We start from the raw sequence: 27,228 nt of genomic DNA, 5'->3' as shown, positions 1-27,228 counted from the left end.
CCAGACAATCCGTCAGATTTTTCATATTCCATCCTGATTGGCGAATTCCGAACAATGCTGGCCCACAATAACCTACCTGACCTGGCGGAGACCTGTGCTCCGAGGAGCACTTTTTCTAGTTTACATGTTTCCTTGCCAGCCTGGTAGACGCGCTTTTACGCACGCGGTCCTGAGCGCTCAACTCAAGTGCGCTTTTACGCAGCGATTGGATATTTGATTCCTTTAGTTCCTCGGCAGGATGTCAAACGTCAGAAAAGCCTATTATTCTTTGGGAAGGGGTGTGTGTGTGTGGCGTTCATTCTGCTTTCCCAAGTAGGCTAGTTCATCTCTCTGTCAGGCGACGGGGTGACAAACTTATGAGCGCTGCAGGATCTGTTCATTCATGCCGTTTTATTCTGCTCCACCTCGGAAATATCTGGCAAACCCGAACAACTCCAACATTTAATTCTGTATTCTGCTCTGTGCAGCTGAAAAATCCACGAATATCTCCATATTGGAATACATCAAATTGAAGCCATGGCAATAACGGTCTTGTACGCGCTGTGCGTGTGGATGTGTTTGATGTGTGTTTCGGTGGGAACTGGGTTCATTTATCAGTTCCCTGGGGTCACTGTGCAGCGCATCAAGTCAGACACGGCCGGACCGCCGGGCACCGGATCACACAACCAGCTCAGGTGAGTCCATGCACTTGGCTTGCACTAAGACCAGTGGTGGAAAAGTATACTGCTCTTTTTTTTTTTTTACTTAAGTAAAAGTATCAATACTGCAATGTAGAAACGTTCTGTTACAAGTAAAAGTCCGTAATTAAAAATGTACTTGAGTAAAAGTACAAACGTATTGGAAGGAAAATGTACTTAAAGTACCAAAAGTAAAAGTAGTCATCATGCAGAATGTCCCGTTTCACAAACTTCAAAATGTATAAACAAATCTTCTGAAAATAGCCGATCTACAGTAAAGCTCACAATGCTCACAATTGTGAGCTTCGGCTATTTTCAAATGGTCGAAATGTATATTGCCTCTGAGATGTAGTGGAGTAGAAGTAAAAGTACTCAAATACAGTCAAAATACCTCAATTTTTTTTTAGGTAAAACTTAAGTAGCCTACAGTAGGCTACTTGAGTAAATGTAGCCTACTTACTGTAGTTACTTTACACCACTGCTTAAAGGGCAAGACCACTTTGGTAGAGGTTTGGGTTGTGTAGTTACCTTGCCATGATGTAACTCCATTACTCCAAAGGTGGACAAGAAATCCAAAATAATTGCTCCATTGATTAGAAATTGATAATTCAAAATATGCTCCTCATTGACTTACATTGTAGTACGGTAAAACAGCTCTCAAAGTCACTCTTTTAGCACATAAACAAACGCAAACAAAGTTGATTCAGACAATATAGAACATCACCAAACCCAGTACTGTTGTTTTTTTTAAATAAAAATGTTAACTTCCTGTTGTTTTTGCTATTTTTATTAAGAAGAAAACCTGGACTGGATTCGCGGATCCGGATCTGGATCTTCAAATAGTAAAATCAGCAGGAAGTTAACATTTTTATTAAAAAAACAAACAGTACTGGGTTTGGTGATGTTCTATATTGTCTGAACCAGCTGTGTTTGTGTTCGTTTATGTGCTTAAAGAGTGACTTTGAGAGCTGTTTTACCGTACAATGTAAGTCAATGAGGAGCACATTTTTAATTATCAATTTCTAATCAATGGAGCAATTATTTTTTATTTCTTGTCCACCTTTGGAGTTACATCATGGCAAGGTAAATACACAACCCAAACCTCTACCAAAGTGGTCTTGCCCTTTAAGACATAGCCTATATTTGACTCAAAACAACATTCAAAGTCTAAATTAAATCGAATCAATTTGTTGTTTGCATGGGTAACAACTGTTTTGTCTTTTGGTGTTTTGAACGTTTTGGACTCATTCCATCATTGAAGTGCAGATTGAGTTTAGATAAGTGCAAGTTAGGCTGTAGGATTGATATGATATGATATGATATGATATGATATGATATGATATGATATGATATGATGTGATCGGGGGACAATGTCGGGTCTCTGCTCTACATGTAAAGTGTCTTGAGACAACTTGTTGTGATTTGACACTTAAATAAAATTGAATTGAATTATGATATATGTGATATATCATTTGATATAATATGATATGATACGATTTGATACAATATGATATGATTTGATACAATATGATATGATTTGATATTGATATGATACCGCATGCTACAGACCTATAAGATCAATGTATAAAACTAGTGAGCTATTTCTTTCAAAATGTGCAACATAGTGACATTATTTTAACAGAATATTGTTTTTAATATCAATGTCTTTCACAACAAATTGCAGCATTGGAAATCTTCCATATCTCCGTAGAGCACTTGTCAGTTGTATGACCTTTTCCATTGTGTTTTCCTATAGGAACTGGTGTCAGTACACTGTTTCCAGAACAGTGACGTGCCAGGTGCACAATGGGACTGAAACCACAGTTCAGAGAGTGTTTCAGGGCTGTCGATGGCCTGGACCCTGTGCCAAGCTCATCAGGTATACCTGCCTTGTTCTCATTTTGTGTTGTCATAATGGATTTCTATTGTTTTGCTGATCCAATTTTGTTGTTCGAAAGTCAGTGATGTGTAATGGTAGTTTAATCACTTTATCACTGCCATCCCTATTTTGGGATTTTGTTGCAGAATCTTTCAAATATTTTTAAAATTGTACAAAATGTTTCAGAACTTTCAAAAGAAAGTAGCAGATCTACAAGCTCACAGCACGTTGCAACGCAACACATTGAGAGCTTGTATGTACAATGGTTATTTTTGCTATTTGTCATCATACGACAAAGTTTATAGGGCTTAATTGATTAATGTGTGTGTGTGTGTGTGTGTGTGTGTGTGTGTGTGTGTGTGTGTGTGTGTGTGTGTGTGTGTGTGTGTGTGTGTGTGTGTGTGTGTGTGTGTGTGTGTGTGTGTGTGTGTGTGTGTGTGTGTGTGTGTGCGTGCGTGTGCGTGTGCGTGTGCGCGCGTGCGTGCGTGCGTGTGTTCCTGTAGTGACTATGTGTTTTAATCCAGTTACAGGACTCTGGTCAGGCCTTCCTATAAAGTGGCCTATAGGCTGGTTACAGCACTGGAGTGGAAGTGTTGCCCTGGCTTCGTAGGAGAAGAGTGTCGTGAAGGTAAGCATTTTCCCTACACAGTTAAATGCGGAGTATTCATTTATCTCTGAAAGGATAAAAATGGACTACAGATTATGTTGTATCTAGATGTATCTAGTACTTTTCCTCCCAATCACAGACTCTGCCAGATGCTTACTTCTCAAGTAGTGAAGAAAAGGGATTGCACTATAAAATGTGGTCTGTATCTAAATCACTCAAAGATTGAAATAAAGATTCAAAGCATTGCTCATCTGTGGTTTGTTAGCAGTCCCAAGGAGATTAACCCACATCACTGACTTTTTTGTTTGTTTGGTAATATAGCTTGGCAATCATGCTACTGTGAAGCAGTTGGCTTTTAGATACCATTTAAACTTGTGTTGAATTAAAGCTTGTAAGAGAGCATGCTTTAGATTAGACGTTGGACTGTAGTAAAACGTTGAAAGGGTGCCATGGTCTGTGGTTTTTGTACCTGCACCTTTATAGCCCTGTATTTAAGATTCTTCTCTGTTTTTAAGGAAGCTTAGACCCCCCCCTTCTCTGTCTCTCTCTCCATCTCTCTTTCTGTCTCCCAGCACTTTTGTCTACTCCAGCCCCTTATTGAAGAATCAAAATTACAAGGCAAACAGTTGCTGGCCAAGGAGCAAAGATGTTAACATAAGATTGGTAAAATAATTATGGTATTGGAGGTTGATTTCATTACAATGAAGAAAATCTTCTTAGCATTTGAGCAAAAATATTAAGGGACACCTGAAGTGACTTCGAGCTACGTACACCAGTGTGCTTCCATACACAAACCAGTTCAGAACCACTGACTGTAAGGCTGTATTATCATCACTACTATGCTCTTACATAGACAGACAGAAGTAAAGCCATTTTGTCCCTCTGTCTAAATATGGCCATAGATACAGTACAGCTAGTCAAGTAAAAGAAAAACCTCAAAGAAACGTTTAGTGGAGAAGCTTGTTAAAGTGGAAAGCAGTGGGTATTTTGCTCATGGGGAGTGCTCCTCCTGGACACCACAGACCGCAGACAGTTAGCCCAGTAAAGACTGAGGTTTTCACCCAGGGGCAAGCCACCAGGAGTCAGTCAGAGGAAATGGGAGGATGGATGGAAGACTGATGTCAGGCTGTCTGTCTCAACTGCTTTCTACTCTTGGATATTCACTGGCTCACCAGCACACTGAAAAATGCATTCAATTACAGTTCTTTCATAAACAGAGACACTGTCCGATATGGTTGCAAGTTTGTTCAGTTGTACTGCACTGGCCATGACACAGTTGTTTGAACTGTTCCGCAATTTGGTCATTAATTGGTATCACATCCAACAACTTGGTAGGTTTTGGAGAAGTGAAAATACAGTAATTAGCATGTCATTGAACACATTGTCATGCACTGTCTAAATGTATCCATTCCAAGTTCCAACAACAACAGTTACATCGATGAAAGCGCTGGTGCTTGTTAGTGATAATTACCCACACCTAAGTCCATTTTGCATAATTACACATTGTTGGACTTGGACAGGCAGATTTTCCAAAAGTTAAGAAAACACACGTTAATTCTAATGAAATAAACGTATGCACATATCACAAAAGCTTTTAGAAGCCATTATTTGCCCACCCATATATTATTCCAACATAAAGATTAACATGTAGCTATACCCGCACAGACGGTAATGCCAGAGATTATGGTTCATTTCAGACCAAAGTGGTTGCAGGAGTGAGAAGAAGTAATCTGGCTGTTTGTTTAACCTTTGCTAAAATGTATTTGCACATTCTAATGGGTAAAGCACAAGGAAAATCACCTCCATATGGAGGGAGAGAAGGCCAGGTTCTACTCAATAAGGAGACCTTACAGACTGAGGGTGATGTCACTGACAGTCTGCTTCACATTCAGAGGTGGAGGAGCTAGGATGTAGGGAGACACGGGAGGCACAGCGCCTGGCAGGGGTCAGAGTGGTGGAGGCAGTGACACAGAGGAGACCGATAACAAAAGGACAGTGCGTGACCAACCAGGTGCGAGAAATATCAGAGAAATGAATGGCAAGAAGGTAAAAGTGTAATGGGAAAGAAAGAAAGAAAGGAAAATCAACAATGGCTGTAAGGAGGGTTGAGGGGTCAGATGTAAGAGTGTGGAGCTTAGCTGGGTCCAGCTGCTGCTGCTTGCAGCTACGGCAGCAGCAGGGCTGGTTCTGTGGGAAAGTGGCCCCACCGAAATTAATGAGCGTGACACTCTCCAGCCAGGCCTCCGTAATAAACGTGACCGTGCTTAGATCAGGTTTTATTATGGGACATGATCATACTGCAGTACTGAAAACCATGGAGATTAAGTTTACTCCAACTTACATTTGCATTCTGATGCATTGAAAGCCAACTCAGGTCTAAGAATAGTTGTGTCAAAACATGGAGCATAGAATTCTTGATTATTAGGAAGGATGCTTTTGTTTTTTGTTGTCAATGGCAGCAACACAAGTGTGTGTGTGTGTGTGTGTGTGTGTGTGTGTGTGTGTGTGTGTGTGTGTGTGTGTGTGTGTGTGTGTGTGTGTGTGTGTGTGTGTGTGTGTGTGTGTGTGTGTGTGTGTGTGTGTGTGTGTGCGTGCGTGCGTGCGTGCGTGCGTGCGTGCGTGCGTGCGTGCGTGCGTGCACATGCATGTGCATGTATCCTTATGTTTGTCACCCAATGTGCACGTCTGAGCACTAAAAAGGACCTTCATACCAATTGTTTTATCAAGAGGCAGAGACGAGAGTCTTACCCACTGAAGATGACATCACCACTGGTTTTGGTTTGATGTGATTCTGGCTTGACATCAGAGGTCTCTTGGATCCCCAGAGATGCAGAGAAAGGACACACAAATGAGACAGGGCTTGGAGTCTCGTCAGAATCCATTTAAGAGATGCTTTGTCCTTCTCCTTTCTACATGTTCTCTTGTTTCATCTGCTCTGCCTTGACACCTTCTACTTGACACAAAACTCTTGTCACCATTGGGCCTTATCATATAAACAAAAAAGACACAATGAGAAGATGGAATTGAATAGCTCTTTTGCTATTCCTGTCTTCAAAGAGCTCTTTCTAAGTTTTTGCTTTGTTTTTTAATGTAGGTTTTTTGAATGATTGCATGATTTTGTCTTTTGTATGCCTGCACAATGCCGAAACTAATCGTCATGACACCTTTAGCACATTTGAAATAGGCTTTCTTGTTTTTGGCTCTGTTGGGTTAAACAGCTTTATAAATATAACAGTCTTAAATATGTTGGGAGTGTGTGGCCACATAATTGTATTGTTGCAAAGCTTGAACTGGTACGTGCTCCCTGCAGGAATGTGGGTGTTTTCTGAATATGTTTCGGTGACACCCTGACCGCTATATATTTTTTTGACAGAACAAGAGTATTGGTCTAGTTTGGACTGGCTGTGTACAGTGCATCACAAGATTTACAGTTTACTTTCATTGGACCTGTGCTAACACATGACGGAATGGAACACATTTAGGAAAAATGTGTTAGTAATTTCCCTGCCGCTAGCCCCTGCCCCTGCCCCCTCTTCATTTTGTCACAGCAGCACCCATGATGCCTATCTGCACACACAATCATATTAACCGGAGGGACTGTGGGTAATTTCTGCAGATATGGGGAACAGAATCTATCAAGAGCTTGTGCCAGGAGTCAGGACCTCCCTCGGCAAAACCTGATGGGATCAGTGACCCCTGAACGTACACAGAAGTTCAGGAAAGGGTGCTTAATAAGTTCAATGCTGATTGTACTGTAGTTGCACAGCATATGTTCCTTTCTTCTTTACAGTATGTGAAATGTTCATACCACAGCTGTGAAGGTTTTGAAGTCACTGATGCTCGTCTCCAACTCAGAGGTTCGGGATAAGGAGAAAGTCAGCAAAAAGTGTTGCTGACTTTCCATTGTTCGAGAGATTATCTCGAATTGTCAGGCAAACACCCACTGCCTTGTACCTTTTATCCCTCTCTACCTCGACTTACATTTGTGACCCAGAGTAAATCTCACTGTCTTCTCTTGGTATTTAATTCAGATCTCTTCTTTTTCCACTTGGCCTTTACTCTTTCACCCTTGCCTTTTCTTTGTTATGACAACCCCTGCTGAGCTCACAGTCTTCGGTGTTCTCGTCTTCTTTCCACTTATCTCACTCCCAGGTCCCCTGTCAGACCTCCATCCCTCGGCTCCTTTGAGTAAAGTGGTAAAACAGAACCGTATCCCACATGTGCTCTTTCAGACCACAACCGTTGCAGCTCAAGGGTATATGACTGATGTCTCTCTTACAGCCCTGGTTGTGCTCAAATATAGGTCAGACAGTAACCTCTGACCCCAGGGAGAGCCATGGGACAGCTCAGCTGTTCCCAGCTCTGGTCTGGTGTAGCTGATGGATGGTTCGCCTCTCCGTGTGCCTGCTGCGCTTTTGCATATCTTTCACCGGTATATTGTCGGGCCTTCCTGTCTACTGTCTTTCTTACCATCTGCCCCTTCTTTTCTGTCTACCTGTCTGTCAGTGGTCACTGTGTCATGCTTAATTTATTGAGCTTGTAGATTGGCTATTTTCTGCTCGAGACACGGTTGTACGACAAAGTATATATCGGCTTTCCTCTGAACCATTTCTGTGATTTTATTGGCCAGACAGACGAGATCAGGTCAGGATCCATCTGTCTGTTGTCTGCTGTAATCAATTCTCGTTTTCTCCTTCATGGTCTTCTGACTTTCACTGGGCACTGCTACAGAATACTTCAAAACAAAAATAAAAGAAACATAGCATGTCTCTCCATGCAAAATTCACATAGCATCCCCTCATTGTATGAGGATGACTGTGTGTCTGTGGAGTGGGAAGGGCATCCATCTCTACAGTGATTGTTGTGTTGTTGGTGTTTTAACCACTTGAACCCCAGCATCCCTATTCTGGGGGGAACATTCGCCCAAAATAGCCGATCTACAACCTCACAATGGCTATTTTTGGCGAAAAGATTTGGTGTAGATCAAAAAAGAGCGCACCAAGTACAGTAATCAGCAACTCAGGTCCGTTTAACTAAGATTAGAAGGTCTAGTGGTTAACCCAGAACTGTTGGTTGTCTTGGCAGCAGGGTTGGACTTGGTGCATGGTGATGGGATGAGTGGATGCATTCTGAATGGATGAGAGAATGACAGAGAAATTATAGGGACATTCCCTCGTGAGGGTGTACTGTCATTGTTTCATTGTATTATGACTACGCCTGCTGAGTAGTGTGTTTTTTCTTGGGGGGTGAAGAAAGTTGAATATCGACCCCTCGTTGGGAATTTGAAGATCATTATCACTAGTGATAGACCGTATCTCTGTCTGCATGAAATGATGGCACTGTTTTATGAATATTTTATAGCAGACATATCCTTTTTTGCAAGGTTTACTGGTTAAGCGTCCCGCAGCTTGTAGTCTGGTAAAATGGAGAGTGGCCTGCCAGCAGCCAGATGAAAAAGGGCAGAAACGTCTCCCAATGCAGAACTAGTCATATTGGTTTCCAAAAAAATGCTTTTACGCTCTATCCACCGCCCGTCTGACCAACCACAGTCTGATAATGATTTAGGGTATGTTTGTGTATGCGTGGGTGGGTGCATGCACTCACAGAGGCATGCACATGGGTCTGGGGGGTGTTGGCTGTTGTGCAGAGTCAGACACACAACATGCTCCATGCAGCCAGGCCTGAGAGGCTGTCAGCCAACCGTACACGCACGCACGCACGCACGCACGCACGCACGCACGCACGCACGCACGCACGCACGCACGCACGCACGCACGCACGCACGCACGCACGCACGCACGCACACACACACACACTTGCACACATGGCACTCGCTTCTGTGTATATTGGGAATGTGACAGTCCCTCTTAAGTTGGTCCAGGAAGATGTTTCAATAAATCTTCCATCCATGGCCTTCCACATGCAGACAGAACAGGTATTTAGTGTCTATGGAAATTAGCATCTAGAGCTGTGTGCGTCATGGTTTGTTTTGTGGTTGTGTGTGTGTGTCTGTGTGTGTGTGTGTGTGTGTGTGTGTGTGTGTGTGTGTGTGTGTGTGTGTGTGTGCACACGTGCACACGTACGTCATGCGTGCGTGTGTGTCTGTGTCAGTATTTAAGAAATGGAACTAAAAAGTGATTTGAATGTGGTACTGTAATACTCTGTCATACAAAACCCTCTGTTCAAACAGCTACAGTACACTGTCCCATTATTGTCAATTGTACAATCATGGTAGGGAATATTCATGAATGGGGATTTCCACTATTGTAGTTTGCCTTAGGTGACTCTCCACCAAACAGATTACTTCAGACTACTTCAGACTATACAACGGTCTGTTGTAGTCTGTTGGCAAGACTTGGCATTTAGTTGAGCACAAACTATCGGCCGACGTTATATGAGGACTCATTATTACAGGCAGGGCCGGATTAACCCTTCGTGGTGCCCTGTGCTACGACCTGTTTCGGTGCCCCCCATGAAAAAAATGTACTCATCACCGGCGCGTTTCACCGTTTTAGCGCTCCTTCAGCAGCAGCTGCTTCTAAATTGTCGGTGCTGTTTGTCGATTTTCTGTCTTCTTTCACTTCCTCCATGCCGTTTGGTGCCCCCCCAAGGTTGGTGCCCTGTGCTTCAGCACCTAAAACACTTCCGTTAAGCTGGCACTGATTACAGGCAGCATTTTGTGAGAGAAATAAGCAACCAGGTCTAGGAAAACAAGCCCAAAAGAAGCAACTTAGGCCACACTTATATGCATCAGCTATTTGAAAATAGCATGTGGAATGTGGAGTTCTGCATGTGTGAAAATAAAATCTCTATTGAGAGGGGCCAGTCCTAATCTACGAGGGCAATTTCTTTTTGCAATGGCAGATTTGTCTGGAACCAAGCTACGCTATACCGCCCAATAATTATTATTATTTTTGAATAAATGTATCCAACATGCAATACCAATCTATTCCAAAGATTCACATCTATACATTCTTTGTTGGTTATGTGAAATGGATAATGAAAACTGTCTATTAAACCTATGTGTATTATTATTAAAAGAATTGCCAGGGCATAAACAGTTTAATATAACAAATTATCCGTAGACTATTGCTGATTGTGGTGTTTCAACAACTGTTGAATAATGAAAGCTTTGTTTCTGATTCATACAATGCATGTATGTGTATAACAACAAATAATGAGACAATTCGGCATTCTCTCTTTAATCTTTGTCTATGCAAATTCTTGAAACAAAAAACTAAAGTTTTGTATTTTTCTTGAAATGTGTCTATGACAAAAGAGATAATTGTCATCCATATTTTAAATTCTCCCCTGTATCAAATCCGTCTCATACATTTAGGCTCGCTGTAGGCTACTTGGCAAAAACCTGGTTCTGCCTTTCCCTATGGAGTAGGAAAAGTTCTCTATACTTTCTATTTATTTGGCTTCCTAGTAAAGACAACATGATTCTGAACCTTTCCCATGAGCAGAGAACAATCCAAGAAAAATAACTTTTCTTAATGTTGCCGTGGTGTAATCATGCACCCAAACACTCTCTATAGATGGTGGTCCCATTCTAAACATTGCATCAGCTCTCACACAACGGAAGTTTGGCTTTCTAACCCAATATAATTAAATTCCAACTCCAAAAACAGAAATACCGCCTGCCTACCCTAGAAATCGCTGTTGTTTTCCTCTGGTTCACATTTATGGTATATTGACTCAGCTCTGGTGTTTTCCTGTGGTGCAAGTTTATGATATAATAAGAGATGCCTGGATCCCAGCCTCATTCCAGGGTCTTGTTGGGGAGACGAGAAAGGGACATTGTGAGTTAACTGATTCGAAATGTGGGGGCCTCACTAACAGGTCTCAGTAGCATTATACTTCAAAGTGCATGCAATAAGTCAGTGGTGAATGACTGATGAGGAATGGAACCCCATTCACACATTGCAGCCTGTGGTTAGTCATAACCTTGGTATTGTGTTGTGAATGCTCTGGTGGGCCGGGTGTGGTCATTAGGGAGAGCAAAGACGCAAACATGTTTAATCAGATTCTTTCCTCATTAAGGAAACCCCAGTAGCAAGTCACAACAAAGGGCTCATACGGGTCACTTTGGCCTCAGATAAGCACAGTAGTTCAGCAGTGCTCAGTATGTGGGCAGATGAAGGAATGTGTTTTGGGCTGAGCTGTTGATTGTTGTTTCCGTTTGTGGATGTGTTCTAGGCTAGACCAATCAGGGACTCAGTCTTTCGAAAACCACATTCAAGGATGATACACACACTTGTAGACATGTTCGCTCACTCATGTACGCACGCACAAAAACATGCACGAACAGGCACGCACACACAAACACACACACACACACACACACACACACACACACACACACACACACACACACACACACACACACACACACACACACACACACACACACACACACACACACACACACACACATCCTGTCCTATTTCTGTGAAGCCTGGGGAAACCTCAATGGCTGTTGTGCTGTGGTCAGAGACTATGATTTCGGCAGACCATAGCTGTTTGGCTCATTTTGTTTCGTGTTTTGCTTTATGAGTGCCAGTTGTTCCTAGTTCTTGGCAGTATACCTCATTAGGTATCCTCACTATGACCACAGTGTGGGTGGGTTCCATCTGTGGAACGGACAGCTGACATTCCACAGTACTTATGATCCTTGAGAGCTTCTAGGTTGCTATTTAGGTTCTTACAGTATTTAGAATAAATGCGGGGTTCCAAGATTGCTAGAAACATAATTTGTCTGCGTTGCTGTAACTAATGGCTTGACTGTTGAGCGTCATGGTTTGTGAAAGAGATTGGGCAAAATAGCTTCTGGCAACTGGCGCACAATGGGATGTGCAAGTCAAAGTGTGCCGGTGTGTGCGTGCGCGCGTGCGTGCGCGCGTGCGTGCGTGTGTGTGTGTGTGTGTGCGTGCAAGTGAGCGAGCGAGTGAGTGAGTGAGTGAGGGAGCGAGTGAGCGAGTGAGTGGAAAGGTATGTGTAACCCCTAGACGTTGGTGATGGCAGCTGTATCTAGTAGAGAATGTGTTCCCAGTGTCTGGGTACACAGAGAGGCATTGCAAGTGGGCAGACAGAGAGAAAACATGCCGACTCAGGAGATGTGCAAGTCAAGTGTGTGTGTGTGTGTGTGTGTGTGTGTGTGTGTGTGTGTGTGTGTGTGTGTGTGTGTGTGTGTGTGTGTGTGTGTGTGTGTGTGTGTGTGTGTGTGTGTGTGTGTGTGTGTGTGTGTGTGTGTGTGTGTGTGTGTGTGTGTGTGTGTATTTGTGTGTGCACGCTCGCTCACTAGCTCGCTTGCACGTGTGTGTACATGCATGTGTTGGACAGTGAAAGACAGAGAGAATGGGAAGAGAGATCTGATAATATTTAGTCTGTCTGAGTGAGTGACATGATTTAAGGAAGTTTGCTTGTAAATTCCTTGATATTGTTTAATGGTCAATGTTCTTGTGTCTTTTGGAATGACCAGTTCTGCATTGTACAGACATACTACTGGTATTGCCAGTAGTAAGTACTGTAGAGACAAGAAAAAAAAGATGATGGCGGGTAATAAAATAAAGAAAGGTGTGGAAGCGAAAGGAAGGGGGGGGGCATTGCGTGATGTCCATAATCAATAATTATCTAATTATCATGTACAGTAGTCTCTCTTTTGTAATCACGTATCGCTGTGCTCATACTGTACATGAATCTTCGCTCTCTGCCACATAATCTCTCAGACTTATGATAAGACATTAATTAAAGGATGAGAAGTGTGACGTTCTCTCTCTCTCTCTCTCTCTCTCTCTCTCTCTCTCTCTCTCTCTCTCTCTCTCTCTCTCCTTTATTTACACTTTAGAGTGTATGAACTGCACCGGTTTCACTGATATGAGCAGCAGACTGAATGCCATTGAGTCCAAGGTAATGTCGAACTCACAACAACCTTCCATGCATGGATATAAAAGATATAAATGTGCAGGCATTAAGAATATTTATGCATTTAGTCCTGAAACTCCTGAAGAGTTCTCATTCCCAGAGAGAATTTGATATTTTTAGTGTCTCAGAGCCAGCCAGCCAGTTCATTAATCAATGTACAGACTATACACATATACTATACTACAAAGTGCAGATGTATCTGAGATGTCCTGCTGTGTATCCAGATCAAACTGCTAGAGAACACAACTTCCTCTACATCATTGGTGAACCATTTACCAGAGGGGTCCTCAGACAATGAGGTGGACGTACCCAAACCCACTCCTGTAGGACCCCCATCATACCTACCGCCAGGTAGGAAAACAACCACTTGCTTGCTAATGATCTAGTGTCTAGTGTAAATAAAGAGGTATGCGATAACTTTTTACAATTCAAGTGTATTTGTCCAATCTATACCCAAACAAATTGGACAGAAATTGTACATTATTATGTTTTTTACCAACAGGAGGAAGGGGGGCTCCTGGTCCTGTTGGACCACCAGGACTTCCCGGTTCTGCTGGACCCCCTGGACCAGCTGGGAGAGCAGGCTTTTCCGGACCCATAGGTGAAATGCCCACAATTGACCATATTCACATGGTGGCCATTTTGCTCTTACATCATACTTGGGGGTTGGAAAAGGGAATATGCTCTTTTCTTGTCTAAGCTGCTGATTTGGAAATGTTGTTTTTTGGTTAGACACAATTGTATTATCAGTATGTAAGTGGCTGAATAAACACAGCAAGTTCTTTTTTCATAGCGCAAGAAATTAATCACTAATGGTATGGCTTAAAAACCCTTTTGTCGGGTTTGATTACTTGTTGTATTATTACATCTTTTTAATATTAGTATGTATCACATTTGTCCATAATGTTCAGGGGCAAAGGGGGAGAGAGGTTCACCAGGGCAATTGGGTCTTCCTGGCCCTCCTGGTCCACCAGGGCTCCCGGGGTCTCACTCCTCTATCCCACTTAGAGGTGATGTGTTTGGGGTACATCAGTCAGGTGAGTCGTCCACCCCACCACCGGCTCCTAGAGGCCTTGCTGCTCCTGAAAACGCAACTGAAAATTTGCCTTTTGGTGGTGCTATAGAGAAGAGGGCATGATGTCACTAAAATCAATAGGATTCATCCTGCAATCTGCCTATTAGATTGTGAGATATCTTGCATGCAAATTTGACATTTTGGCCTAAGGGTCATGTCACCAAAATCAGTAGGAGAAATGACTGTGGAGATAGCTGTGGAGATAATGAAGCAATAATATTTTTTTTTTAAATGGGATGGTTTAAAAAGATTTCAGACCTCACTAGCCAACACACAAGAGGGGGTTGGGGTGTGCTGAAACTAGCGCACCCCTAAACAACAGGTTAGGAATTGATTGCGTGAAACAATCACCTGTGCGTCCAGTCTCAATGTGAGTAAACAAATAATTGGTCTATAGAATACTAAGCTCCCATATTCAATACGCAATGGTCACCACAGGAGGGCAGTAGATGCCCATGCCATAAACATCAGCTCACGAGCACTGCTGGCTCCGATTAAGCTTTTGGCTGGCTCTGTCTTTATAAGCCAGAGACTGTGTCTGTGGGTCTGGAACTATGTAGATTTGGGTCTGTGGGACCATGTTGGCTGTGGGGGCCAACTGGCTGTAAATCAGGCCTAATTTGTTAGCTGTCAGCACAACAGTCTGTGCTGGGGGAATGGGCTGGGGCCCAGGGCCAAACTGGGCTGGTTATAAACAGGGGAGGAGATATTCTGCCACTCATATAAACTCTCCTGGGGAGGGAGCCGGGCAAGGGGAAACTAACATCATAAAATTGGTTCCAGGGGGAATTTTGCTTCTACTACAACCCTTTAGTCTAGTGGACTGCAGTCATCACAACTGTGCATAGCTATCTCATGGGGCTTAAACTGATACAGAACTAAAGTACTGAGGTGGATGGTGAAGTACTTGGGTTTAAACATTACTTATACTGAAAAAGGCATTGGAAACAGTTATGTAACCCATATCATTGATGCGCCAAAGCAAAGAATATACCAAAGATTCACCGATGCTGGTACAGTAACAGAGCTTGGGGCCTGTAATAAGGCCGCTTTCGCACTGACCACTTGTTTCCAATCTCACCCTCACACGCCAGATTCAAGCCCTGTTGCTTAGCCATGAACCTCTATCTATAGCCTGACTGTTGGTCCTAGATGTATGAAATGTGACCGAAAACTAGGTTTAGAAAATCTTTCTTAACTCATCTCTAACTAATCTCAAGATTAGCATTAGATTATTTTCCCTCAGATCTTAACCATTAGGTAAGGATGAACGACTCATTATTTCAATGCTCTGGACACCAACCGTTTAGTCAAGGTCGCTCAATCATTTTAGTTAAATGTTTAAAAGATTTGCTATGGTCCCATTCAGACCTTATAAGACAAGCTCTGGGAAATGTAATCGCTCCTATGTGTTGAAATAAGATAGGAAGAAGCAGGTGTGTGGGGGAAATAGAGGGAAACATTTCTTTAAACAATCTGTAAATCCATTTCTTGCTCTAATGTGTTTTTTCAGCGGACCTCAGTCAGGTTTTAATAAGCTCTGGGAAATAGGCCCCGACTCCTGTCACACCTGCTTTCTGCTCTACAGTTTTGGAGACAGAAGAGGGGGGGTTTGTGTGTGTGTGTGTGTGTGTGTGTGTGTGTGTGTGTGAGTGTGTGTGTGTGTGTGTGTGTGTGTGTGTGTGTGTGTGTGTGTGTGTGCGTGCGTGCGTGCGTGCGTGCGTGCGTGCGTGCGTGCGTGCGTGCGTGCGTGCGTGTGCGCACGCAAAGCAAAGCAAAGGAAGGGAGGGGAGACGAGAGGAGGAGGGTTGATTGTCTGTGTCAAACCAGTGTTTCTGGCAGCGAGTATAGATTTCCATGTTCACACTGTTTATGATGCCAACACAGGGTTAAGGGTTGCAGTGGCCTTAATGAAACACAATGTACCACAGATTAGAAGGCAGAATGCTATAGATTTGAAAACAGTAAGTATGGGTTCATGTTTTATACAGTAACTAGTAACATTGCCGTCATACAGTATTATTTGACTTTAAAGGGGGTGTAAGTCGTTTTTGTTCAAATAAGTGTTAAAAAGCTCAAGTAGCCTAATCGTTGCTATATACAGTGTTTGTTTGGTAACAGGGATCCACAGTACACATGAACTTGGCAGTGATTAAACCAAACAATTTGCAGACAATTATGAATAGGAACAGTATATAATTCTCTTGGTTCTCCTGGTTGGATGAAATTGGCAACCCACAGGGAGACCCCTGTTACTGAACAAACACTCTAGCAATAATCACTATAGAGTTTTAGCTTTTCAACAAAAAAACTTTTGTTTTAACAAACATTGCACTCGGCACTTTTTTGTTTGTTTAATCTTTCTGTGAAAGAAGAGTGCAGGCCCACATCTTTGTTTCTTTCTAGAGTTTTTACCTGCTGATAAGCAGGTAAAAAAATTAGAAATATTGTGTTAGAACACAATTCACTCTTAGTCCAAAATACCCTGTAGTTTGGATGTTGTATTTTCAACCAAACTCCCAGGACGACTAAAAACTAGCAACAATTTTTTTATCTTTACTTTTCTATTGAGTAGCACAAAACCTGATCTGGCTCTTATCAATCTTGTTTGTGTGTTGTCCAGAGGAGAAGCCATTGCATCCAACTCTTCGGGTTCCTGAGATAATCCCAGGCCCTCCAGGTCCATCGGGCCCTCGAGGGCCCACAGGTACATCCTAACTGCTGTTTCCAATAGTCACAAACAGAAAACATCACAGAACCACCATCCTCCTCAATCCAGAAGAGTTCATGCAAAAACTCTTCTGAAACATTACATCTCTTAGAAACTATCATATTGTTTAATCATGGTACAAAGACTGTAGCCATTATATCTCAGTATATAATTTATCCTCCTCCTGCTTTGGATGTTGTTTGTGACATGACAGGCCCTCTAGGACCACAGGGACCTCCCGGGATTCCAGGTCTTCCGGGGCAAGATGTGAGTATCAATTATTCTGTTTGGACTCTGACCCGCCCAGGGGGCGGTGAGAGTCCCCTGATTGAGATGATTTCACGGATTAATGATTATTGAAGATTTTAAAAAAGTGTCCATGCAGTGAAGGTCTTAATTGACGCACACTACATAAGGACCCACAATGGAAACAAGTCCCCAGGACTTTTTTTGTGTTATCCTTTTAGCTCAAATGTCTGACTGTACCTTGTGCTGTTTATATTTCTGTCTAATAGAGTATTCAATCAATCAATCAATCAATCAATCAATCAATCAATAATGTGTATTTCTCTGTTTCATGTTTTTCAGGGTGAGAGAGGTCTACAAGGCAAGGCTGGAGATCCTGCGCCAAAGGGAGATTCAGGGCAAAGAGTGAGGCTAAGTTAACCACATGAACCCTAGCGTTCCTTTTCTGGGCATGTCATAGGCGAACATTGTGCAAAAACTGCAGATCTACAAGCTCACAACAAGTCATAAAGCGTTGTAAAGAGATTTAGGCTTTGTGTAAATCTATTTACAGAGACTTTAAAAAAAATATATATATTCAGTGCTACTGAACACCCTTTACGTCTGTGTGTGGGTTTTACAAATATTGAACCAATGAAAAGTATTAAAAAGCGCTTTTGACTAAACCTCCTAACTCCATTGGATCCTCAAAACTGTTGGTCAAACCACTTAACTCCAACTTTAGAGATACCTGTTTTTCCATCATTGATTAGAATGACGAAATCAAGGTCTGGGCACCTTCCTGACGACCGTTGCTGCGTGTCACCCCCTCCCCCCATCTCTCTCCCCATTTCCTGTCAGTCTACTATTCCTATCAATAAAGGCAGAAAAAGCCTTGAAAAACAATGACGAAGTAAATTTCCACATTAATGATCAAAAACCTCCTAACTCCTCTTGAGCTGTATTTGGGTAAAGTGATGATAATATAAGGACACACTCAAGTATCTGACAAAGTATAAAGTCACCATATCAACTTTAATGAGGCATTACCGTGTTGTTTTCCTGAAAAGTTAATATTTTGGACATTTGGGCGGTTTCTGCCCGACAGCAGAGATATATTGGATTAGTGGGTTCAACGTATTCGATTCTATCATAACACCTTTTTGATTCCATGTTTGATAATGATAAATGGCCCTGGCTGTCAACCAATGTTTTAACACATGCAAAAGGTGAACAAGGTTCTCTTCAAAGACTTGTGCTCTGAGCCATGACTAATCCGTCTCTTTCATTCCAAGACCTGACCTCACTAATCAGAGGAGCCATGTCACATCACCTCGGTATTTGGCTTCACCCTCTGACTTTTAACCTGATCTCCTTCATCTATACTGGTGTGATTAGATATTGGAGATTTGGGGAAATGGGGTTTTTAAGACAGAAGCTAAAGCATGTAGGTGTGTGTGCATAATGTGTAAGTCCATGCATCTTAACATTATGATCCTTTTTTTCTTCTTTTTTTTACCAGGGGCCTACAGGTTTAACAGGCGAGCAAGGCCTACCTGTGAGTATAAATCTGTTCCGTACACACACACACACACACACACACACACACACACACACACACACACACACACACACACACACACACACACACACACACACACTACATGACTGGCGTTATTATTTTGCTGGCATTATTATTTTTCTGCATTCACAGGGATCCCCGGGGCTGAAGGGTGAACCGGGGGAGGGCTTGTCTGAGGTAAGAGAATGCAGTATTAATGTTGTTCCATGGTGAGCTAAAGCTGAACAATGTTCCCAAGTAGACTGATATCCTGTGCTGTTCAGGGTGAAGGCATTCAGCAGCTCAGGGAGGCTCTGAAGATCCTCGCTGAGAGGGTTCTGATCCTAGAACACATGATTGGCATTCACGGTAAGGAGGATGAAGATTAAAAATGGAAGACTGATTGTCTGAATTAAAACGTATATGAAAGGCGTTATTTGGTGATGATTATTAAGAATGAATTCATCATTAATTCAGTTACAACACTGAAGGGCCTTTTGTTTATTTGTTGTCTTGTGTCTCTTTGTCTTTGGTACAGAGAGCCCAGAAGGATCTGGACTTGGCAGTCTGTCGGATCCCCTGTCTTTCTCGGCTTTTAAGACCAAACGCCTTCAGCCCATTCAAACCTCTTCTCGACCTCAGACACTGGGAGAGAAACACAGACGAGGTCTTTCTTGAAGTCACTGCAAACATTTAAGCTTGATTTATATTTTTGTTGTACGGCAGTGTCGCTGGCCCAAAATGTCCAATAGACAAGCTCACACAACGCTTTGCATTGTGGTGCATAGTGAACTGTGAGCTTGTTATGTGTATAAATCAAGCGTTAGTGTAAATGTGTGAGTGTGTGGTGTCTGTGTATAAATATATATGAGTGCGTGCGTGCGTGCGTGCGTGCGTGCGTGCGTGCGTGCGTGCGTGCGTGCGTGCGTGCGTGCGTGCGTGTTTGAGTTCATGTGTGTGTGGGTGTGTGTGTGTGTGTGTGTGTGTGTGTGTGTGTGTGTGTGTGTGTGTGTGTGTGTGTGTGTGTGTGTGTGTGCGTGTGCGTGCGGGTGTGGGTGGGTGGGTGGGTGTGGGTGTGCAGGGCTATCATAAAGCAGTGAAACGTGATAATGATTCATGGGACCTGGGGAAAGTTTGGGGCCCACATTATTCATGTTATCATCATTATTATGTGTTTTAAGGGGCATATCATATCTTTTCATGGGGCCCAGATTTCCTGGCAACAGTCCTGTATTATGTGGGGAATGTTTATTATTATTTGTTTGACTAGATGTGCAATTTTATATGTACTGTAATATCTTTTGTCTCAACCTCTATTAGGATTAGTGTGTATTGACTTCTTTTTTGCTGTAAAAATAAATTAGTAGTGCTACAGTTACTTGAAATTACAATCTTGTAGACATGAGATGCTGAGCATTTCATCCATTGAAGTACAGTTAGTCCACATGTTCACTATGTTGCTGTATTCCCTTTGTCAAGATAACTTTAATAGTAGCACTTAGAAAACCTTGTTCAATGAAATATGATCACATAAACTGTTATGAGGAGACCTGACATCTGTCTTTCCTCAGCACTCCACTGTACAATGTCTCCAGATGTCAGTTACGCTGCTGGGCCGGCTGATCTATTGTATGATGTTAGCATGTGAGAGCCAATTCAGCCCACACTAGCTTTAATTTTAAATACTTTTTGTTGAACAACCTCGGGGGTTATCTTTTGCTGGCCTGTCAAATGCATTCTCCCTCTCCTCTCCTCTCCTCTCCTCTCCTCTCCTCTCCTCTCCTCTCCTCTCCTCTCCTCTCCTCTCCTCTCCTCACATCCTCAACCTCTCTCTGCTCTGCCTTGTTAAAACTGAGGTAAGACATGACAAGCTGCCAAGAACTGCTGCTTAAAATAAGTTAGCTGAAGTGATTAGCATCAGGAGAGCATGCATCTGGAGATGGAGGTATTTAGACCTGTGTCTGCTGACCTCACTTGGCTCCAATGCATCTTCATGCATTTGGCTGCTAGAGGACAGAATCTACACATTGACTGACTGCACATTGACTTCAATATTGCTGTACCTATACAGTAACAGCAGCATTATTGTTGTGTATGGGAAAGGAGTGTGACCTGTTCAGTTAAGTTGATCTTAGCCCACTGCATTAAATGTCAGTTAGATGGTGAGGAACCTGTCTTTGTCTTTGTTGTGTTTAATGATGTCATGTAATTATACAATGTTAGGATTACACTTTCAGGATAAAAACGGATGTTATTGCTTAAAGTATAGCTTTTTTGTCTGCCCTACCTATCTGCTACATGTAAATGAAACGCACACTAATATAGTATAGACATGACTGATGTGACACTTCGATTTTTCCTTGTCTCACAGTAATCTATGTTCCAAGTGTGTAATAGGCTTTGTTGCTTTGTTGTCATGTAATTGTGAGGCATTGTAATCTGTGTATAGGCCTCTATGTCCATTGCTAAAATGAGATTAAAACAGTCCACACTAAACACATTTGCTTTTATATTACTAGATTATTGAATCCCATGTATCCATCCATATACCACAACTTCACAGCACTGGCATGCTATTTATAGACAGAGGAGTCACACTTTTCACATTCAATCCTCTTCCCTCTTTCCTTTCCTACTGTCCTCATATTTATTTCCACCTCTTCTTTCCTTCTCTCGTCTTTGCTCCTTTAGTCTGCAGTATCACTTTCCTCCCCTGCACTTTGTCCTCTCCATGGGTGATAACATAGACATAGATTGTTGTAGTCAAGGTTACCAGCAACATCCTGGGGGAAGTTTGTAAACATCTGGTTGACCCATGAGCAGAAAGAAAAGAACAAACTCCAGATGGCCTTTTTTTTATGTTTCTCCCATATTGCTCTGCCCACAGGGGGGAGCTATCAGGACGGTAAAGAGCTCATCCAGCATCAGTGTAAATGGTGCAGAGCTGATTCCCTCCATTCAGTGGCGTTACCTGAACCAAGAAACATGGCCATATATCATTGCACTATCATTTGGTCTGCCCTCTACTCGTATCCCTTCATCTGTGCTATGTCTGCAAGAAGCCCCTATGTCTCCCTTCCTCTTATGCCCCCACCCCCGCCCCCTTGTCTGTTTCTCCTTCTATTTTTTCCTGTCTACTGAACAGAGACGTGTTGATGTGAGGCCCTACTCGCGTGGCCACAAGGGAACATGTCTCTGGTGCTTTTGATCACAAGCAAGATCAGGCATGTGTCCACAGCTCCCCCTGTGTATGCCCCACTGACTGATCGTACAGCATAATGGGCAGGCACTGACATCCAAAGACGCACACCCACACACTTGCTCCAGCGGTACAATCGCAAAGGCACACACGCACACTTGCACTCCTATCTACCCCCAACGGGGAGGGCCTGTGGTCCATGTGTTGGCTCTGTTCACAGCAGGGTGGCTTGTTTACTGGACACATGGGAGCAAGACAGCAATGGTGTGTATGTGCTTCCCCCCTTTCGTGCCCTTTTTCCCTATTTGACAGTAAGATGGATGATTGCAATCACAGGAGCCATCAGCGAGACAGAGTGGAGGTCTATGGGGCAGTGAGACACAGCCATGGGAAACCAGCCATCAGATTACTATAGCCTGCTGCCATGGGAACACTGCTCTGTTTATTTGTCTGGTGGTGGGTTGTTGTTTCATGTGCATTTCTTACTTTTAGCTTTCTGTTGGCACTTTGATGTACAGAACATGAAAGCTTCCTCATAAAATATGTGTCATGTAGTGTGTGTGTGTGTGTGTGTGTGTGTGTGTGTGTGTGTGTGTGTGTGTGTGTGTGTGTGTGTGTGTGTGTGTGTGTGTGTGTGTGCGTGCGTGCGTGCGTGCGTGCGTGCGTGCGTGCGTGCGTGCGTGCGTGCGTGCGTGCGTGCGTGCGTGCGTGCGTGCGAGAGAGAGAGAGAGAGAGAGAGAGAGAGAGAGAGAGAGAGAGAGAGAGAGAGAGAGAGAGAGAGAGAGAGAGAGAGAGAGAGAGAGAGAGAGAGAGAGAGAGAGAGAGAAAAGGAGCTCTTTTATGGTTCACCATATACTACAGTACAAGCCAACTGTAATTCAATATGTCTCCTCAAACCAGTACAAATGTGACAGATTTCACAGTGATTACACTGGTCACTTTGATCCCTGAGAGAACGAAAGACAGACTTTTCACTCTGCAGTCAACGGATGTTTTTAAGAGAAACATCTGTTGCTCCACAAATGAGATTATTGTATCTGTAGCCAGAGGCTGTGCCATGTAGGTTATGAATGGCACAGTTAGCAAGGGGAGGGGAGGGGTTTGCTCTGACTGAACCCTGAGAAGGGTCTTTGTTAATCACCAGTAGCTGGTAGTTGGGAGGTGCAAATCAAACGGAATAGCCATGAAAGGCTGGCCATTCATCGACATCCACCTTGAACCTGTTTCGGCAACGTCTCTCACTGCCAACACCCATGAATCACTATCTCATATGGATACATTGAATATTTCACCTTGTTGCCAAGCAACAACTCACCTCAGCCTCAGTAAACCTGGCCTGTGGCGCAAGGTGATATTTCATTCTAGAACAGGGAAGAATAGTTTGCATGTCCCCTCACAAAAAAGTCACTGTTTGCCATGCCTTTCTGTCTGTGAAAATAATAGTAGTAGTACTGTTAAACTATTGAATGGAATTTCTTATTATATTTCTTATTATTCTTATGTATGTTAATAATCCCTGTATTAAGAACACTATATAGTGACACAATATCTTGCCTATCTATCCCTGCTCCTTGGCAGACACAAACTACACAGCAAATCAGACTCCTCCCCCTTATCGAACCCTGTTCCTTGGGTCAAAGATCTTGAAGGCAGTGAGAACCCTATTGCTTCCTAACAAGTGACATGTAACACTGCTAAGGACAATAGTTTAAAATCTGGAGTGTTAATTAAACTCTGAGTTAAATTAGAAATTAACTGGATTTTACTGTGTATCAGAGAGCTCTGGGGTTATAATTTGTTAACAAGCATTAGTTCATATGTTGAGTTGCAGAAAACAGGAATATGTTGACAGACTGTTAGAGACTGACTAAGCGACTAGCCTTCCTCCAAACATGGTGAGGAACACAGTGACGTTATAGGGCCCCCATAGGGCCTCAAGACAACATCTCATCTGTAAAGTTAAGGCAACCCGACAAAGAACACTTCTTCATTGTGTTTTAACAACCGCACCATACAGTATGTGTCATTTTGATGTGGATAGCACTCCATCGTAAAAACTGATTCTGGTAATCCACAAATCCTTTTGTGCACGTAATTTCCACCTTGACAGCTATTCTGTCCATGATGGTGAATGCCTTGCAGTCATAGGCAGGTACTTAGAATAATGGAGTGAGCAAGGGAGACAGGGCAGAAAGAAAGAGAGAGCATGTGAGTACATGAACATGTGTTCACACACAGTAAAATACCCAATACATTTATTTGAACTCCTGATTTGGTTTTATTCTGACATACTGAAGACATTAGAGCATTCTCTCTCATCCTTCTTTTAGTATGTTTGTGCGGTAACATGTCAGGACAGAGGGTGATCGTAGTGGTTCCTTTGTGCTACATCTACTGACTTTACATACAGTAGGGGGTAGACAACAGCCCTTGTCCAAAGAACACCAAAGAGCTCTCCACAACAAAAAACCTGCAGATTCCCCCTGGATTTTCCACAGCGTAGTTTTCAAATTTTTTTTCAAAGGGTGTCAATATTATTATTACACACAATAAGCAGTAACAAAATAACACAAATATGGCATACATTAGAACATTAATATAGATAATATACTGTCAAAAGATTTTTATTTTTATTCTATTAGATAACTATTTACAGACGTTTCCTCCTCCTGGCTCCCAAACTGTGGAATAAACTCCCCCCTTGCAGTCTGAGCTGCAGACTCAACGATTTTCAACTGAAGACTATGCAGATATATGTTGGTTAGTTGTTCACATTATTTAGATGTGTTTTTTCTTGACCACACATATTAATAATGTTTGTTATTTATATAACATGTTGTTTATGATGACAGATGCTATTTTGATGTTTCCCTGGTATCCTAGTTTCTCTGAGGCACTACTTTGTTCTCTTTGCACTCTACTTATGTGACTATTTACCTTGTTGTTTGTTCATTAGGGTTCATGCTTACTCTGCTTACCCTGATCTTGCACCTGTACTGTAAAGTCGCTCTGGAGCGTCTTCTAAATGCCTAAATTGTAAATGTAACGTTGAGTATGAAATACTACCACTGTGTTGATCTTGTAGGCTTATCTGTGGTCAGATCATGAAACCTCATGAAACAATAGAAGACGTGCCCATCCTTTAAGTCAATGGTTCAATACCTGTTGTACCAGACTGGAATGGCTTGCATACCAGACTACTAGACTAATTATTATCTATGCACACACCTGTTTGTGTGTGCATGAGTCTAACTAGTAACTACTAGATTTTATATCATTATGCATTTTCTTCAAAACACACTTTTTTTTACTACTACTCCATACACTACATATTTTGTCCAAAACTCATACGAATTGCTACACATCTTTGGAGTCATGATGGGATAAACGTGTATCATACAAATTTGTTTTATTCCAGAATGACTGGCTTCAAAGTTCCTATATCCTGTCCTATCCTATATTAAAAATCACACCCAGTGTGAAGTGGGCGGTGTGTGGTCATCACAACATGACTCACTTTAAAAAAAGGATAAATTACCTTTTTTTAAAGTCCATACTGCTATTCATAGGGCTGCACATGTGTCATGTGTTTCGCTAGCCAATCACAGTCCTGAATTTGCAAAGTCAGCCAATCACATTACAGTTAGTGGTGATGACACTAGCTGTAATGTGATTGGCTGATATGAAAAAAGTATCGATTTGCATTAACAATGGAAGGGTTAGGGGGTACACAAATGTTTTGGTCGGTGTCCAAAACTCACTTATAGGGGGCGGCTACACCGCCCCAAAAATCACACCCAGTGTGAAGTGGGCGGTGTGGTCATCACAGTGGTCATCACAGTGATGGAAGCTCACTTAAAAAAAAGTGTTTTTTTTAAAGTGCATAGTCCTATTTATAGGTTATGAATTACATCATGTGTCTCGCTAGCCAATCACAGTGCTGAATAGAGTCAGCCAATAGAGTCAGCCAATCACAGTACAGCTAGGGGTGTATTAATGTAGAAGGGGTGTACAATGGGTGGCCAATCACAGTGCAGCAAATGTCAATGTCCCAACCCCACTTAATGTCAATGTCCCAACCCCACACCGCCCCAAAAAAATGGCTTAAGGGAGGATGGGTGGGTGTGCAGGCGGATCACGTCGTCACGCTCATGTCACTCATGGCCATGGCCATGTCACTCATGGCTCATGGCATCAGGCGCAAACAAATCAGTCAACTCCATATTATGGGCACAAAAGGGGCATGCCCATATATGGGCATATAATGATGACATCAGCGATCTCCATATACAGGAATAAAAGGGACAAGGACTGACAGATACAGAGATCCGGTTGTCCAGAGCCACTTTCAGATTCTGACGGCTGCAACACACGACTTACACAGCCTTGGGTAAGGCCAGGGCTATTATAGACCCTCTCTCTTTGAAAAATGGTGGGCATATAGCTCAGACAATATGTTTTTCTGAAAAGTTGTTAAAATGAGCAACTCAAGAGCTTTCATCTATTACTGGCAGTGGCAACATATTCATGAAAGATGTTGAGGCCAGTCTACACCAATGCAACTAGTCGCAACTTGCAACCAGTTGCAAGAGATTGCAGCGGTCTGGTGTGACCAGTTGAAGACCAGTGGCTTTGGGGATAATGGTTGCAAGTAGTTGCAAGGAGTTGATCGACAGTAAGTGGGACAAATCGACTATCATGCCGGTTCCATCCCTCCTTCATGTAGTCTGTAAGCTAGGACCCCAAATTTACCATCTGTGGGGAATAATTCTCATAGTGATTTTTGGGAAGGTATACACCCCTGGCGCTAGAAAATATGGGATAATATTGCAGCGGTGGCAGCTTTCTGTGTGATATCAAACCATTTATAACCCCATGCCAAAACACACATTTCAAATTTAGCCTATACCTGTACATATACCGAAGCATTCTACTTCAAACTGATGATACTCTCTTATTATTGACCCTCTCTTTTTGAAAAACGGTGGGCATAGCTCAGACTATATGTTCTCTATTACTGTGCGACAGTGACAACATAGTGACTATACATTACACAAGATGTACTTCTGTTTTAAAGATGTTACACAAAGGTTTCCTCTGTAAATAACCTAATACCAGGATTACATACTGTACATAGATTCTAGGGAAATTAATTATGACATTCAATAAACTAAACTAATGTAAGTGTGTGTAAGTAATGCATTCTACAAATGCCTTCTAAATCCTAACACTTCTCTGAAAAACGTATGTTGCTATATAGCTAGTCTAAAATGACACTGATGCTTTCCCGTATTGAATGGGTTAAGGGTTAAGGGTTAATTACATACATGAATATCACCTTTGCAGTATAGGTGCTTTTTTCACCCGC

At 42.5% G+C, this 27,228-nt stretch overlaps 1 protein-coding gene across 1 annotated transcript; it reads left to right on the top strand.

The window, feature by feature from the left end:
* col26a1 (collagen, type XXVI, alpha 1) lies at positions 1–19,563 on the top strand. The gene is made up of 14 exons (XM_084065583.1): positions 1–674; positions 2,434–2,556; positions 3,081–3,184; positions 13,014–13,075; positions 13,315–13,441; positions 13,593–13,691; positions 14,002–14,127; positions 16,789–16,872; positions 17,090–17,142; positions 17,464–17,526; positions 18,623–18,658; positions 18,815–18,859; positions 18,946–19,030; positions 19,200–19,563. The coding sequence occupies exons 1-14, from the start codon at positions 517–519 to the stop codon at positions 19,337–19,339; spliced, it is 1,305 nt and encodes a 434-aa protein (XP_083921709.1). The 5' UTR covers positions 1–516; the 3' UTR covers positions 19,340–19,563.
* The last annotated feature ends 7,665 nt before the right edge of the window (positions 19,564–27,228 follow it).

Source organism: Gymnoscopelus microlampas (genome assembly GCF_963454915.1).
Source record: "Gymnoscopelus microlampas genome assembly, chromosome: 8".
NCBI lineage: Eukaryota > Metazoa > Chordata > Actinopteri > Myctophiformes > Myctophidae > Gymnoscopelus > Gymnoscopelus microlampas.
This window is presented reverse-complemented; position numbering and strand designations above follow the sequence as displayed.

Coding starts and splice junctions, on each gene's coding strand:
- col26a1 (XM_084065583.1), top strand. CDS start 517: ATGGCAATAACGGTCTTGTACGCGCTGTGCGTGTGGATGTGTTTGATG. Junction 675..2,433: donor GGATCACACAACCAGCTCAG/GTGAGTCCATGC, acceptor GTTTTCCTATAG/GAACTGGTGTCAGTACACTG. Junction 18,860..18,945: donor CGGGGGAGGGCTTGTCTGAG/GTAAGAGAATGC, acceptor TGTGCTGTTCAG/GGTGAAGGCATTCAGCAGCT.